General features: G+C 43.3%; 1 protein-coding gene across 1 annotated transcript; it reads right to left on the bottom strand.

The window, feature by feature from the left end:
• Positions 1-11,600: 11,600 nt before the first annotated feature.
• On the bottom strand, positions 11,601-14,699 carry LOC142609370 (cinnamoyl-CoA reductase-like SNL6). The gene is made up of 5 exons (XM_075780943.1): positions 14,423-14,699; positions 13,824-13,996; positions 13,218-13,403; positions 12,454-12,607; positions 11,601-12,100 (listed from the first exon to the last, which is right to left on the bottom strand). The coding sequence occupies exons 1-5, from the start codon at positions 14,685-14,687 to the stop codon at positions 11,793-11,795; spliced, it is 1,086 nt and encodes a 361-aa protein (XP_075637058.1). The 5' UTR covers positions 14,688-14,699; the 3' UTR covers positions 11,601-11,792.
• Between the last annotated feature and the right edge of the window lie 282 nt (positions 14,700-14,981).

The raw sequence follows: 14,981 nt of genomic DNA on the forward strand, positions 1-14,981 counted from the left end.
TTGTTCTTCTAAATCATGATTCTGCTTGGTGAGGCGCTCAACCGCCGCTACAAGAGTTTGGACGTGCCTCTCTAGAGACGTGGCGTGCGGTTCGTCGCCTTGATTGTTGTTCGTTGCCATTGATCGAGTGAGTACCATGCAACTCTTTGTCTCAGGAATAGAGCAAAGGCTGAATAGTTGATTTCTCTTTCCCACAGACGGCGCCAACTGATGATACCGAAAAATCACCAGTAAGTTGCAAGCACTCCTCAAACCAAAGTAACACCTGCAAAAGGAAAAAAGAGTACCTAAAAGAGAGTACCGGTGTGGTGCCAGCCAAAAACCCTTCGAAGGTCAAGTCAGAGTCTTATTTTTCAACCCTAGAGTGCCAGAGTTCAGATAATTGTGCGTACCTTGATGCTAGGGTTTCTGGGGTATTTATATTGGCGTAGAATTTCCTTTCCTTTTAGGATTCTGCTTCCTTCTTGAGCTCTTTTCCATATAGGAGTCTTCTTATTATGGTCAAACGTGTAACGCAAGAACTCCAGGTGTACACACTTGCGTGGAGATAAAGTAAAGCCAAGTCAAACACATTGTGTGACAAACAACTAAAGATTTATAATCAATCAATTATCGGACGGGTACTCAATGATCGGCACCGTCCTATATGCATTCCCACGGTATTAATCTGTCTACTTCCACTCCGTCCTCCTAAGACGGAGGAAATCTGTCTCATATTTTTCATCCTCTTCAGAAACCAATATAATTGTGCACTCCGCATATGTCTCTATGAGGAAATTAAGATTATTAGGGATCGACATGGAAGTGGACTTGCTGGCTATTTGGGATGTGACAAAGACTATGGCTAGAATGAAGGAGAGGCATTATTGGCCTCAATTGAAAAGGGACGTAACCTTTTAGGAAATCTTGTTCGCAAATGTCCTGTTTGTCAAGTAAGACAATGGCAATCTCAAAATACAGGATTATATATGCCTTTATTCACTCCCGAGAATATTTTTTGGAGGACCTAACAATGGAATTTGTGTTAGGACTTCCAAAGACTCAAAGGGATTTAGATTTTGAAGATGGTGCCTGATGGGACTGATGAAGTGAAACATAGACGAGGTGGCCTCACGGACGAACATAACCCGCTATCGTCATCATTAGAGGAAGAATTAAGGCCATTGAATGCTGCCAATAAAGCCTCAACCGTTACAAGACCAGCTGGACGAACCAACGGGAAGGCATTAATGCCCATTACTCCCCTGAAGACGTTATCAGAAGAAGCATTAATGCTTCTTCTGATACAATCCCCAAGGGTATATAAAACCCTCAAAACACCAAAACAAGGTACACACAGAAACAACATCACAACCTGAATCATTTTTTGGTATTTCGATTATTATCTTCTTCGATACTGACTTTATCATCGGAGGTGTTGTGGCAGGCACCACACCGGTGACCACTTGAGTAAATTCTTGCTCCCGCAGAGTCGTCAGAGTACTTCCAGGAGCCATCTGGACGAATCCCAGCAAATCAACGAGATACTGCTTCATCAGTTTGGCGCCGTCTGTGGGAAACGACTTTCTCATACAACCATAACGTGGTTCCTACCAGCTCCAGATGGAATCTAACCAGGACTCAGCGGCCTTGGCGCAGCAAGTGCGAAACCTCGCAGCCACCGTCGAAGAACTCACCAGGCAGAATCAAGAGATGAGACAGAGGTTACAGCAAGAGGAGAACCGGTCAAGAGCTGTCCAAGAGGACAAGGGGGATAGCCATGGAAGAAGTGACCGACGGAGAACGGTAACCCCAGAGGAACAACATTCTGACATCCTCCAAGAGATGAGGAAGGAGATGGATGAATTAAGAAACGCTATCAAAGAAAAGACCGATCGAAGCCTGGATAAAATGGTCAGAGCGACGGACTCCCCCTTTACCATGGCAGTCCTAGAACGACCGGTACCAGCAAAATTTCGACTGCCTCAGCTTGAGCCTTTTGACGGGCTCAAAGATCCCCAAGATCACCTTAATACCTTCAAGACGACCTTAGGCCTTCAACAGCCCCCTGACGAGATCATGTGTCGTTCATTCCCCACTACGCTGAAGGGAGCTGGACGAGAATGGTTCACGAGATTGCCCATTTCGTCCATCGACAACTTTGAGCAGTTAAGTAGTGCTTTCCTGCGCCATTTCGTCGGGGGGCAATGCCCCAAAAGACCAGCGGATCACCTACTCACTATTAAGCAAGGAGAGAGGGAGACCTTGCGATCGTATGTAAAACGCTTCACTCGGGAGACTCTAGAAGTGAAGTGGACGATGCAGACGATAAGGTCCAGCTGACGACATTTAAGGCAGGGCTTAAGTCCAGAGAATTCGTCGTCTCGTTAGCAAAGAATCCGCCCCGGACAATGGCAGAAATGTTATTGAAAGCTCAAAAGTACATGAATGCTGAGGACGCACTGGCAGCCATCGTAGACAAGGGGAAGCTAAAGACGGAAGGAAAGAAGGAAGACGAACGCAGGGGACAAAAGAGGGAGCGTCCGAGCCGTCGGGGAGGTGACACTGACAGACGAAAAGACGAGAAAGCTCCACGACCGGTAAAATTCACGCCCCTAATTATGCTTGTTGACAAAATTTTGACACAGATCCAGGATCAACACCACCTAAAGTGGCCGAGGCCCTTGCACTCGTCACCAAGTGTGCGGGACAAGAGCAAATACTGCCGATTCCACAAGGACCACGGCCATTACACAGAAGATTGCCGAGATCTGAAGGGACAGATAGAAGAACTGATACAGAAAGGAAAACTTCAGAAGTATGTAAAGAAGGGGGACTCCAACAGGTTCAGAGAGGGCGACACGAGCCAACGAGAGCCCTCGTCCAAAAACGAGAATCGCCGATCTCAACCACAAGAAGTGATCGGGGAAATAAGCACGATAGCAGGAGGACCTTTCATGGGGGGATCGTACAAGTCCCTCAAGAAAGCATACCAGAGACAAGTAAACAGTGTCCATATGGAACCCCCGTTGAAACAAAGACGGACGAACCAAGATATATTCTTCAGCGAAGAGGACGCAAGGGGAGTCAGGCAGCCCCATAACGACCCTCTGGTGATAGCACTCACAATTGAAGGGTTCAATACTAAAAGGATCCTCGTCGACAACGGTAGCTCTGCAGACATTATGTACCTATCGGCCTTCCAACAATTGAAACTAGGTCCTGGTAGATTACGTCCGTTTGAGTCCCCCCTCGTCAGCTTTAGCGGTGACCGGGTATACCCCAAGGGCATTGTGACACTAAAAGTCACGATAGGCGCCTACCCGAAGCAGCAGACCCGTCATCTGGACTTCCTGGTTATAGACTGCCCCTCTTCGTACAATGTGATCATTGGGAGACCCACGCTCAACCAATGGAAGGCAGCAACGTCCACCTACTGCCTAAAGATAAAATTCCCAACTGAAGACGGAGTCGGTGAGGTAAAAGGAGACCAAGTCTTGGCCAGAGAATGCTACCAGGCCGTGTTGGCTGCAGGAGAAAACCACACATGGACGATTGAAAGAGAAAAAGAAGACAACATGGAAGCCCTAGAAACGGTGGAACTCATTGAAGGGGAAAGCTCGAAGGTGACAAGGATAGGTACAACCATAAGCCCCGAGATGAGGAATGAACTCGTCCGTTTCCTTAAAGGAAATTTGGACGTATTTGCATGGAGTCACGAAGATATGCCGGGCATACCATGCCAGGTAATCCAGCACGAGTTGAAGACAGATCCTGAGAAGAAACCCGTCCAGCAGAAACGACGGGTCTTTGCCCCCGAACGAAACCAAGCAATCATGGAAGAAGTTAGCAGATTGTTGCAGGCAGACTTCATCCGAGAAGTCTATTATCCCAAATGGCTGGCCAACGTCGTGTTAGTGAAGAAAGCAAATGGAAAATGGAGAATGTGTGTAGACTTCACGGACCTAAACAAGGCCTGCCCGAAAGATAGTTTTCCCCTGCCTAGGATAGATCAGTTGGTAGACTCTACGGCTGGACATAAATTACTAACATTCATGGATGCATTTTCAGGTTACAACCAGATAAAGATGGCTGAGGAAGATCAGGAAAAAACCGCTTTCATCACAAGCCAAGGACTCTACTGCTATAAGGTAATGCCCTTTGGACTGAAGAACGCAGGAGCAACGTACCAAAGATTGGTGAACAAGATGTTCAGCAAGCAAATTGGAAGAAATATGGAAGTGTATGTGGACGATATGCTCGTCAAGAGCAAAGAAGAGTTGACTCACCTGGACGACCTGGGAGAGACATTTAATACCCTCCGAAAATACCAGATGAAGCTCAACCCTAGTAAGTGTGTGTTTGGGGTAGCTTCGGGAAAATTCTTAGGGTTCATGGTATCCCAAAGGGGAATAGAAGCAAATCCGGAGAAGGTGCAAGCGATACTCGACATGGCATCACCCAAAACCATCAAAGAAGTCCAAAAGCTCACGGGAAGGATAGCTGCACTGAATAGGTTCGTCTCTAAAGCGACGGACAAGTGTCTCCCATTTTTCAAAACATTGAAGCAAGCGTTCGCCTGGACTGACGAGTGTGAGGCAGCTTTTCAGGAACTCAAGCGCTACCTAGGTAGCCCGCCCATCTTGAGTCCCTCGAAAGCAGGGGAAAGCCTTTATTTATACCTAGCAGCCTCATCCACAGCCGTCAGTGCGGCCTTAATCCGAGAAGAAGACAAGAAGCAGCTCCCAGTTTATTATGTCAGTCAAGCCTTCCAAGGAGCAGAGGCCAAATACCCTAGGATTGAGAAGATTGTTTTCGCCCTAATAGTGGCTTCACGAAAGCTACGACCCTACTTCGAAGCACACCCTATCCTTGTAATGACGGATCAACCCATCAGGAAATCCATGAGCAAGCCTGAAGCAGCTGGGAGAATGGTCCAATGGGCAATCAAACTCAGCCAGTTCGACATCGAATACCATCCCAGAACGGCCATCAAGGCGCAAGCTCTAGCAGACTTCATAGCAGAATTCACCCTCCCAGACGATGGTGACGGCAGGGACGAGGCGGAACAGTGGACGATTCAGACTGACGGATCGTCAGCCCAAAAGAGGGGAGGAGTAGGGATCATTATAAACACCCCCAATGGAGAAAAACTCCAATATGGAGTCCAATTAAAATTCCCGGCAACCAACAACGAGGCTGAATACGAAGGCATACTGACGGGACTAAGACTTGGCAATGCTCTCGGGATTAAGAACTTGCTCATTCAGAGTGACTCGAAACTGGCGATAGGGCAGATCAGGGAAGAGTATGAGGCGAAGGAAGAAAGGATGCAGAAGTACCTCAAGTTGGTCAGACATCTAGCTCGTGGGTTCGACAAGTTGAATTTCGTCAGGATCCCGAGAAACCAGAATGCAGAGGCAGACGAGGTCACCAAGATGGCCTCGTCCATAGAAGAACCAACGAACAAGGAGATTCTCATGGAGATTCAGAAATATCCTAGCATTGAGGAGGTCCCAGTATTCCCCATCCAGAACATAGGTGGTTGGATGGCACCAATCGTTTCATACCTTCAAGACGGGCATCTCCCTCATGACTCGATGGAGGCCAGGAAGATTAAAGTAAGGGCGGCCAGGTTTACAATTTTGAATGGTACCTTATACAAAAGAGGGTTCTCCCTGCCTTATTTGAAGTGTGTCGACGAGGAAAAAGCTAAGTACGTCCTCCACGAAATCCACGAAGGGATTTGCGGAGACCATGCCGGGCCCAGATCCTTGGTAAACAAAGTTATTAGAGCAGGATATTTCTGGCCAACCATGCAGGCAGATGCTACAGAGCTCGTCAAAAGGTGCGATAAGTGCCAGAGGTTCGAGAACGTCCAGAGGCTGCCAGCAGAAAAGATGACAACGATTACCTCCCCGTGGCCATTCGCACAATGGGGAATCGATATCGTCGGCCCATTACCCCTTGAAAAAGGGCAGGTACGATTCTTGCTCGTCGCTATAGACTACTTCACTAAATGGGTCGAAGCAGAAGCAATAGCAACGATCACAGAAGCAAGAATCCGTAGCTTCGTGTGGAGAAATATAATTTGCAGGTTCGGGATTCCGCGAACAATCATTTCGGATAATGGTCGACAGTTCGATAGCCAGGGATTTAAAGATTTTTGCTCAGGGCTAGGCATCAGGAATAAGTTCTCGTCACTCGGGCACCCACAGTCAAACGGACAAACGAAGGTAACCAATCGAACACTGCTCAGAATCATCAAAGCGCGACTAGACGAGGCTAAGGGCGCGTGGCCAGAAGAATTGTCCAACGTCTTGTGGGCCTACAAAACAACAGCAAGAACTCCCACGGGAGAAACGCCCTTCAGGCTCACTTATGGCGCCGAAGCAGTAATCCCAGTCGAAGTAGGTATGTCCAGCACCAGGCGAGAAGTATTCCGTGAGGAGAACAACGACGACCAGCTCCGAATTAATCTGGATTGTTTAGACGAGGTTAGAGACAAGGCCTCGGACATGATGATGAAGTACCAGCAGAAGATGACTGAATATTACAATAAAAGGGTCAGGCTCAGAAGACTGGATATTGGCGACTTGGTCTTACGCAAGGTGACGGCAGCAACTAAAAACTCCGCCCACGGGAAGCTCGGTCCCACGTGGGAAGGACCTTACAAAGTCGTGCACTACTCCCGTCAAGGTAGCTATCATCTGGAGACCCTGGACAGACAAAAACTCCCGCGACCTTGGAACATAGAAAACTTGAAGAAGTACCACCAACAGATATAGATCAAGAATGTACTAATTCCTCAAAATTAATGAAATGATGGTTCAAGTGATGTGTTCATACAGGTACCAAGTATCGGAGAGTTAGAAATAAAAAAAAAATGCCTAAGTAATAAGATTCCGCATCGACGGATGTACATTACTGACGAAGGCAATCACGAAAAATGCCTAAGTAATAAGATTCCGCATCGACGGATGTACATTACTGACGAAGGCAATAAAGAATATTTTCCTAAGTAATAAGATTCCGCGTAGACGGATGTACATTACTGACGAAGACACAAGCAAAGAACTTTTGTCTAAGTAATAAGATTCCGCATAGACGGATGTACATTACTGACGAAGACAAAAGCAAAGAACTTTTGTCTAAGTAATAAGATTCCGCATAGACGGATGTACATTACTGACGAAGACAAAAGCAAAGAACTTTTGTCTAAGTAATAAGATTCCGCATAGACGGAAGTATATTACTGACGAATACAAAAGCAAAGAGCTATGATATCAGAACATGTGAAAGTAGATATGATATCATAAAAGCCTAAAAACCAAAGGCCATTGTTTGTACGAAAAACAAAAGAGAAACCCATAAACACTGGGCTAAAAATACACCTTTAAAATGTTCTGGAAAGCAAGCCTTACAACACAGGGCACAAAAAAAAAAAAAAAAAAAAAAGAGGAAGATAATTTTTTTGCGAGGCAAAAAAACAAGTTCAAGTGTCCGGATCAACATCGTCTTCAGCGGGGACTTCAGGAGCAGTAGCTTCAACGACTGGAACCTCAACAGTAGGAAGTCCTTCAGGAGCGTCGGCAGCCGCGGCTTGAGCAGCCTCGTCAGCTGAGATTTCCCTGTCTACCTCCTCCATATCCAATGTCTCCAGGTCGATCCCAGAAGGATGCTTGAGGCAGTACCTCCTTAGAAGCTCGAAACCTTTGAAGTACCAGCTGAAGAGTACAGAGTTGTACTCCTCCGTCTGCTGGAAACCTTCAATCGCTCTGGAGGCGACGACCTTGATCTTTTCCTTCGCAGCTGCCAGCTCCCCGTCTTTTTCAAGCACGAGCTGTTGCTCTACCTTCAGTTCGTCATCTAGCTTCCTAGCCTCCTCCCTGGCTTGTTGGGCGCTCTCCATTGAAACAATTAGTTCCCTCTTCAGCTTTGAATTCTCCATCTCCAAGACCTTGATTCGGGCTAGCGAAGATTCAACCTTAACCTCCTGAGCAAGATACTCAGACGAGAGGTGAACAGTCTCCCCCAGCACCTAAAAATATACATGTTAGTTTATACACGGCGACATTTAGCTCAAATCAAACCAGCGTAAAAGACATGTATGTTACCTGGACGAGCTTCTGGAGATGACGACCCATCAGTTCACTTGTGGTCATGCCCGAGAACACCTTTAGGTCTTCTGCAGTCACGACTCCACGAGCCCGGTCCATCGCCAGCTTCTCGTCATCCCAAATGGTTGACGAAGATGTACCCTCCTTCCCCTTCTCCGCTGTACGAGGCCTCTTCGAAGCAGGGGTCGGGATCTCTTCTATTGAAGTAGCCGGCGAGGCCGTCCTCGTAGTGTCGGCACCCGAAACCACGGGGGTAGGCGAAGTAATCAAGGTGACGGAGGTAACTTTCCCTTTCACCCGGACCACTTTCTTCCCTATGTTGGACAAAGGCTCGTCCTTCCTGGATCGCATCTTCTCGTACATGCCCTTATTAAATTTAGTCGTCATCTCTGCAAGAGAAGAAAGTATTGTAAAAGAACAGAGCAAATAAATACAAACGAAGATCTGACGAACTCAAACACTTACTCTTCTTCCCTTCAATATCAAGACTCCGGAGGACGAAGGGAAATGGATCGGGGCCTAAATTGTAAAAAGCGAGCGTCCGAGGATCTACCAAGTCGTCCCAATTTTCGATAGACTGAGCATACACAATGGCTATCTCGACACGCCCTTTGTACCTGCTTTTTAGTTTCGGTCTCCTTTTGACTACAAAAAAAAAGAGGGAGAAATTAACAACGATAACACCGGATTCAACAAAGAAAGGAAAGGAAAGGATACTGACGCACCTAAAGTCGGGGTTCCCCACCGACGAAGCAATCGGGGGATATCTCCCCAATTCTGGTTAGAGGGGGTCTCAAAGTCGTCCCCTGACACAAACACAAATCTGGACTTCTAGTATCTGAAGGACGAGGGTAAGCCCTTGACGATTCTGGTTCTTCTCTCCCAAGGTACTAGCTCATAGTACCCATACTCCTTCGACTCTTTCAGACGATACAAATAAACAAGCTCGTTTACCTTGATCATATCCCCATTAGCAGCCAACCATATCTCCATACAGTTAACTATTATCCTCCACGAATTGGGCATGAGCTGCCCAGGAGCAATACCCAAATAAGCTAAAAGCTCCATCACAAACGAGTGGACGGGGAGCCTTAATCCACAGGTGAAAGCGGCTTCATAGAAGCACACTTCACCGGGGAAAAATTGACAAGCCCTATCCTCGTCAGCAGGCCAACGAACCCGAACTCGCTCTGGGAACTGAAACCTATCCCTAAACCTACCCACGGCATCGGAATCTAGCCCACATGCCTCCACGAGGGCATGGAAAGCCTTAATCTCTCTAAAGGACGACGCGGCAGTATCCCCCTCCATAAGATCACCACTAGACGATAACCCCGTCTCTAGATCACTAGACCTAACTTCAGACATCGGCTGTTGTTTCCTCACCAAACCCTCAAACCAATCGACTGACTGGCGAAGCAGGGGAAACAAATCGCCCAAAACAATGCCTAAGCTACTACCCGCAAAAACGAAACCCTCCAAATTGGGAAAAACACCTAAGGACCCTCCTAAACGAGCGAAAAGAAAGGAAACCGAAGGGCAAGTCTCTCTAACTTCTAAGCTACCGACCATCGACACCCAGACAAAGCACAGGTAAATAGGAAAGTACTGAAAAAAAAAAAAAAAACAACAAGCAGAAACCAAAAGGAAAAGGGAATCAAACGCTTGCGAAGAAGAAAAAAGAGGAAAGACAAATAGAATAGGAAACATACCTCAAAAAGAAGAGACAAGAAGCCCAACGCGCACCAGCTCAGAGGGAAATGAAGAAATAGGAGAAAAAGAAATAGCTAAGAGAAACTAAGAATTAGAAAAATACAAGATAAAGCAAGGAAGAGGAAGTTTAAAAACCAAATGAAGGTGAAACTGAAAATCGGCGGGAAACCCAAGGGACATAATTCTCCGCCAACCACATCATGCCACGTGGCCACAACCCACGTAACGCCGCCACCACGCACTCAATGCGGTACGGAATCCAAAAAAAAAAAAACTGTTCGGTTTCCACGATCGTCACTGATGACCGCGAAACCCGGGGGGCATCTGATGGGACTGACGAAGTGAAACATAGACGAGGTGGCCTCACGGACGAACATAACCCGTTATCGTCATCATCAGAGGAAGAGTTAAGGCCATTGAATGCTGCCAATAAAGCCTCAACCGTTACAAGACCAGATAGACGAACCAACGGGAAGGCATTAATGCCCATTACTCCCCTGAAGACATTATCAGAAGAAGCATTAATGCTTCTTCTGATACAATCCCCAAGGGTATATAAAACCCTCAAAACGCCAAAACAAGGTACACACAGAAACAACATCACAACCTGAATCATTTTTTGGTATTTCGATTATTATCTTCTTCGATACTGACTTTATCATCGGAGGTGTTGTGGCAGGCACCACACCGGTGACCACTTGAGTAAATTCTTGCTCCCGCAGGGTCGTCAGAGTACTTCCAGGAGCCATCTGGATGAATCCCAGCAAATCAACGAGATACTGCTTCATCAGTGCATTTTATTCCTTGTCGTACGACTTCTGATGCTGCATATATTGCAAAATTATTATTCTAGGAAATAGGGCGGTTGCATGGAGTTCTAAATTCCATTACTTCTGATTGTGATTCAAAATTTATTGCTCACTTTGTGGAGAAGATTAGAAACTAATGGGCACACAAAGATCATAAACAGAACCCTAGGGAATTTAATTAGTAGTATTTTCCATGAAAAGCCAAAGCAATGGGATAATGCACTTGCACATGCTAAAGAGTATTGTGCTCAGTTCTATTGGACGATCACCATCTTTTTGTCCACTGGAATGTTCCAAAAAGTACACTGGACTGAGCCAGATTGCCAAAGTTCTAGGTTTGAGCACTGTAGAAGATAATATGGTGAAATAAGTTTAGTCAGTTCAGGCAGAGGTGAATCAATTATAGATTATTTTTGTGATTTAAAAGAACATCAAATTCTATTTTAACAAATCACGAACAATTGAATAGAAATGTATTAAAATCAATCACTTTATTTCTTTTCTTTTTAAAAAAAATATTGAATAGAAGTTGGCTTTATTTTTCATATATTAATCCGATTTTGAAAATTTTATTATATTTCCTATTTTTAATGGTCAATTTTTTTTCTCCATAATCTGACCCCAGGGAAAAAATCTTGACTTCATCCTTGGACAAAGCCACGTGTCTCTATCTTATAATAATAACCATGCTAGTACCACAATAGTTTACATAACTTGTGCCAAAACTCGTCATGTAACGATTTGTGAGTAGTAGAGATGTAGATCCACATGAACCCGCTATTTTTTCTCCACTGCTCATAACTAGTCACATGGCAAGTTATGGCAAAAGTTGCAAATGTTGTGGTATTAGCATTTTTCTTATAATAAAGTGCAAAACTTACCATTTCTTATTGTGTCTTAGATTCTCCAATTAAATTGAATCAAGTAATGTTGCACTAATCACAATCTCTGGTTTCATCAAGTGACAAAAAAAAAAATGATGCTGGTAATATTGTTGTATTTGTGCACAGATTTCAACACTCTTCAATGAGAACAGGAAGTTTCACAGTTTCTTTCACAATTTAGTAGCCTGCTGTGAAGCTTGATGTATGTCTCTCCAATGAATTATTCCTCAAGGAGATTTTTTTTTTCTTTTTTTTCAGACTCTCACCATGAGATGTTGTAAAGGGTCTCACTGATTGCATGAAAAACTTTGAGAAGATTGTAATATCAATTTAGCAAGCTTTGAGTTACTAAGTTTGCTATGTATTTCTTCATTTCCTTCTGGCAAGACTTGTCTTCCTCCTGATAATTTACCATGCATCTTCAACCCATTTTCTAGTTCAACTGCCTCATCCAATCTTTGAACTACTCTTTCAAAGCAGAGATATCGTCCACAAGCTCCATAATCCATTGCTTCGTAAACATTGACATGTGCCTTCGCCACCTTTCTAACATCTCCGGTTGCTAGGACGCCTCGTTGTAGCATGACCTGGCCACCTTTGTATCAAATTTATAAAAAATTAGCGTAGTGTAGCTCAACTTTTGATCAAACCAAAGTGCTGTGGTTATTCTCATGCGGTCATGCCCTGATAAGTCCATCATCAATTACTAGGATATTACATTTTAAGAAAATTTGGGTTAGTTTCATCATGTTTTATAATTAGAGTTACTAGAGGATTTTTTGAGAAGAAAATTTAGTCCAAGCATGCACCATATATGTCTAGGAACCGTAGGGTATTGGGATCAACTTGTATAGTTTAGGTACAAATTTGATTACAGGCATCAGTTAGGTTTGAAACTCATAGATTGCAATTTCATCACATATTCTTCAACAAAAAGAAGTTAAATACCTTTGAGGTATGGTATAGAGGTTGCCTTGTGAGCATTTGGGAATAAGGGGGCCATGAGAAGGCCAGGGCACACTGTGACAAGCTCCACCTTCATTTCTTTGGACTTCCTCCAGGCAACCTTCTCTGCTGTAGTCTTACCCAATGCGAGCCAAAGCTACTCCACAACAAATGATGCCATAATAAACTAGAGTTAAGGACAGAATCGTGCATCTTCAGACTAATAGGATGAAATATGTGGGGAAAAAAAAAAATGAACTTTGGCTATATCTGCAAATTCATAGGAAACGTAGTAATATTTCAACCCCCCCAAGAGAGGACTTCTTCGCAAGTGAATTAAGATGAGGGCTGGATACCTAGTAAAGATAGATTGAGAAATATTTAAAAAATGTACAGGAAGCAACAGTAGTGCCTCTCCAATGATAAGTGAGTGTCAATTTATGTTGTTAGTGAACATTTTAGAGCCTCCACCAGCCAAGCCTTAATGAGAAGATGCTTAATGTGTGGGGTTGATTGCTCTAAAATGAAGATAATATCGATAAGATATATAGAAATATAGAATCTTTTTTCTTTTGGTTTTTGTTTTGACAAGCTAAAATACAGAGTTACTATGACATGATTCTAATATTTTATTCTAATGATTTGATTAATGATAAGCCTTCTAAGATAAACAATTGTAGGACAGGAGGGTTTTTTTTTTTTTTTTTTTTTTTTTTTTTTTTTTTGCTTTTGCTTTTGCTTCTGCTTCTGTGACATAAATTGAATACCTTGTTTTCTCGGCAAAATTCTTCATCACTCCAACAAGTCTCATCAATAACCCTGTCTACATTGTCACCTTTCCAGATAGAAGCAAGAAGAGAAGAGGTGAAGATGCATCTCTTTGCATATGCTGCCCTACCACAAGCTTCAATGACATTCCTTGCCCCTTCAGCCTCAAGAAATGTCATCTGTTCCTGAAAATTATCATACACAGAATCATAATAAAAGTCCTTAGCCTAAAGAATTGTGTGGGCAATGATATATGTTGTCTTTTTCCAATGGCATTTTGAAGTCTGTATCTGTAGGTCTCTCCTTCTAATTACAAAATATTATTTTGTACCCTAAGAATTAATCTCACCAACTTTTCATTGCATCTAACTTAAAAACATAGTTTGAAGCATTACATCTATAAAATTCAATTTATTCTCAGAGTGGCTCTAGTTTTAGTTTATCAACTTGTGAGTTCAAAGCTCGACGAATCTAAAAAATTAGAATCAAACTATTTTTATTTGATAATGTTTAAATGCATGCTCTTAAAGTAAATTATAAAAGATGAGATGATTATAAGTGGATAAGTAATACAGTGTGGGAAAGCAGCATAAAATCAAACTCACTGAATAGCCAGACACCCCATGTGGATCTACAAATGAGGAGGTGTGAAAAATAGCATGACAACCTCTAAAAGCATCGCAAAGACTGTCTATGTCTCCCATATCTGCTATTACAACACCTTGTAGTTGATTTATTTCTTCATCTCTTATAAACTCCTTCATGTCATCAAAATCCACTGCTCAATGGAAAATAGAGCCAATTGAAAAAGAAAATACTAAACAGGAATGAAAACTGATATTAAAAGAAGAGGAAATCTGCATGTCTAACAATTAGGACACATTTAATGGAGGGACTGTGGACAGTGATATGATAATCAACTTTCTAACGGTATTCCAAGAAAAGGACAATACTAAGAACCGCAATAAGAAAGCTAGTGTAAGACTAATGGAACATAGATAATAGATGTCAAAGTTCATGTATAATTTGGGTTCAGCATTTAAAAAATTGAAGGCTGGTCCAACATATTGACACTGAGAAGCTCTATCTTTTTGGTTTTCTAACTTCTCTATAATATGCTTTAGGTTGGTTCTGATCAATTCAACACGTCTTGAAGTTGTTACAACACCACAAAATATATTTATTTGGGAAACGCTTTAAGTACCTTGGTTTTGGATGGTGACACGAACTGGGTAACCATAAGCCAAGAGCTCCTTCACTATGTAGGAACCCAAGTAAGAATTCCCACTTGTCACACAAACTAATTCTCTCTTTGTTGCACTCAATTTGCAGCTGCTTGAATTATTAATGCGATTTTGTTGTTTCTTCTTCAAAACTGGCAGGACAATCAGTTTTGATGATGCCATTTCTTCCACTACCATTACCATCCTCTCTCTCTCTCTCTCTCTCTCTCTCTCTCTCTCATGCATGCATGAAACTTGGTACTTAAATATATAAAGGAGGGGCTGCTACCAAGTTGCCTAGCTGGTAGATGAAGAAGATTAGATGGAAAAGCACGAGGGTGGTAAGTGAAATACCAGAATATGTATGCTTCTTTTTGTCAATGTCAACAGCTTAACATATAGGTTGATTAGATAGCATGCATTTAATGGAATAGATCCATTTTTTCAGATGAAAACGCACTGAGTCAACTATCACTTTTGTTTCAACAATGATGTTTTCTAGAAAATGAATCATTTTTCAAAAAGCATTTTCTATAATAT

This window comes from Castanea sativa, chromosome 1 (assembly GCF_040712315.1).
Source record: "Castanea sativa cultivar Marrone di Chiusa Pesio chromosome 1, ASM4071231v1".
Classification (NCBI taxonomy): domain Eukaryota; kingdom Viridiplantae; phylum Streptophyta; class Magnoliopsida; order Fagales; family Fagaceae; genus Castanea; species Castanea sativa.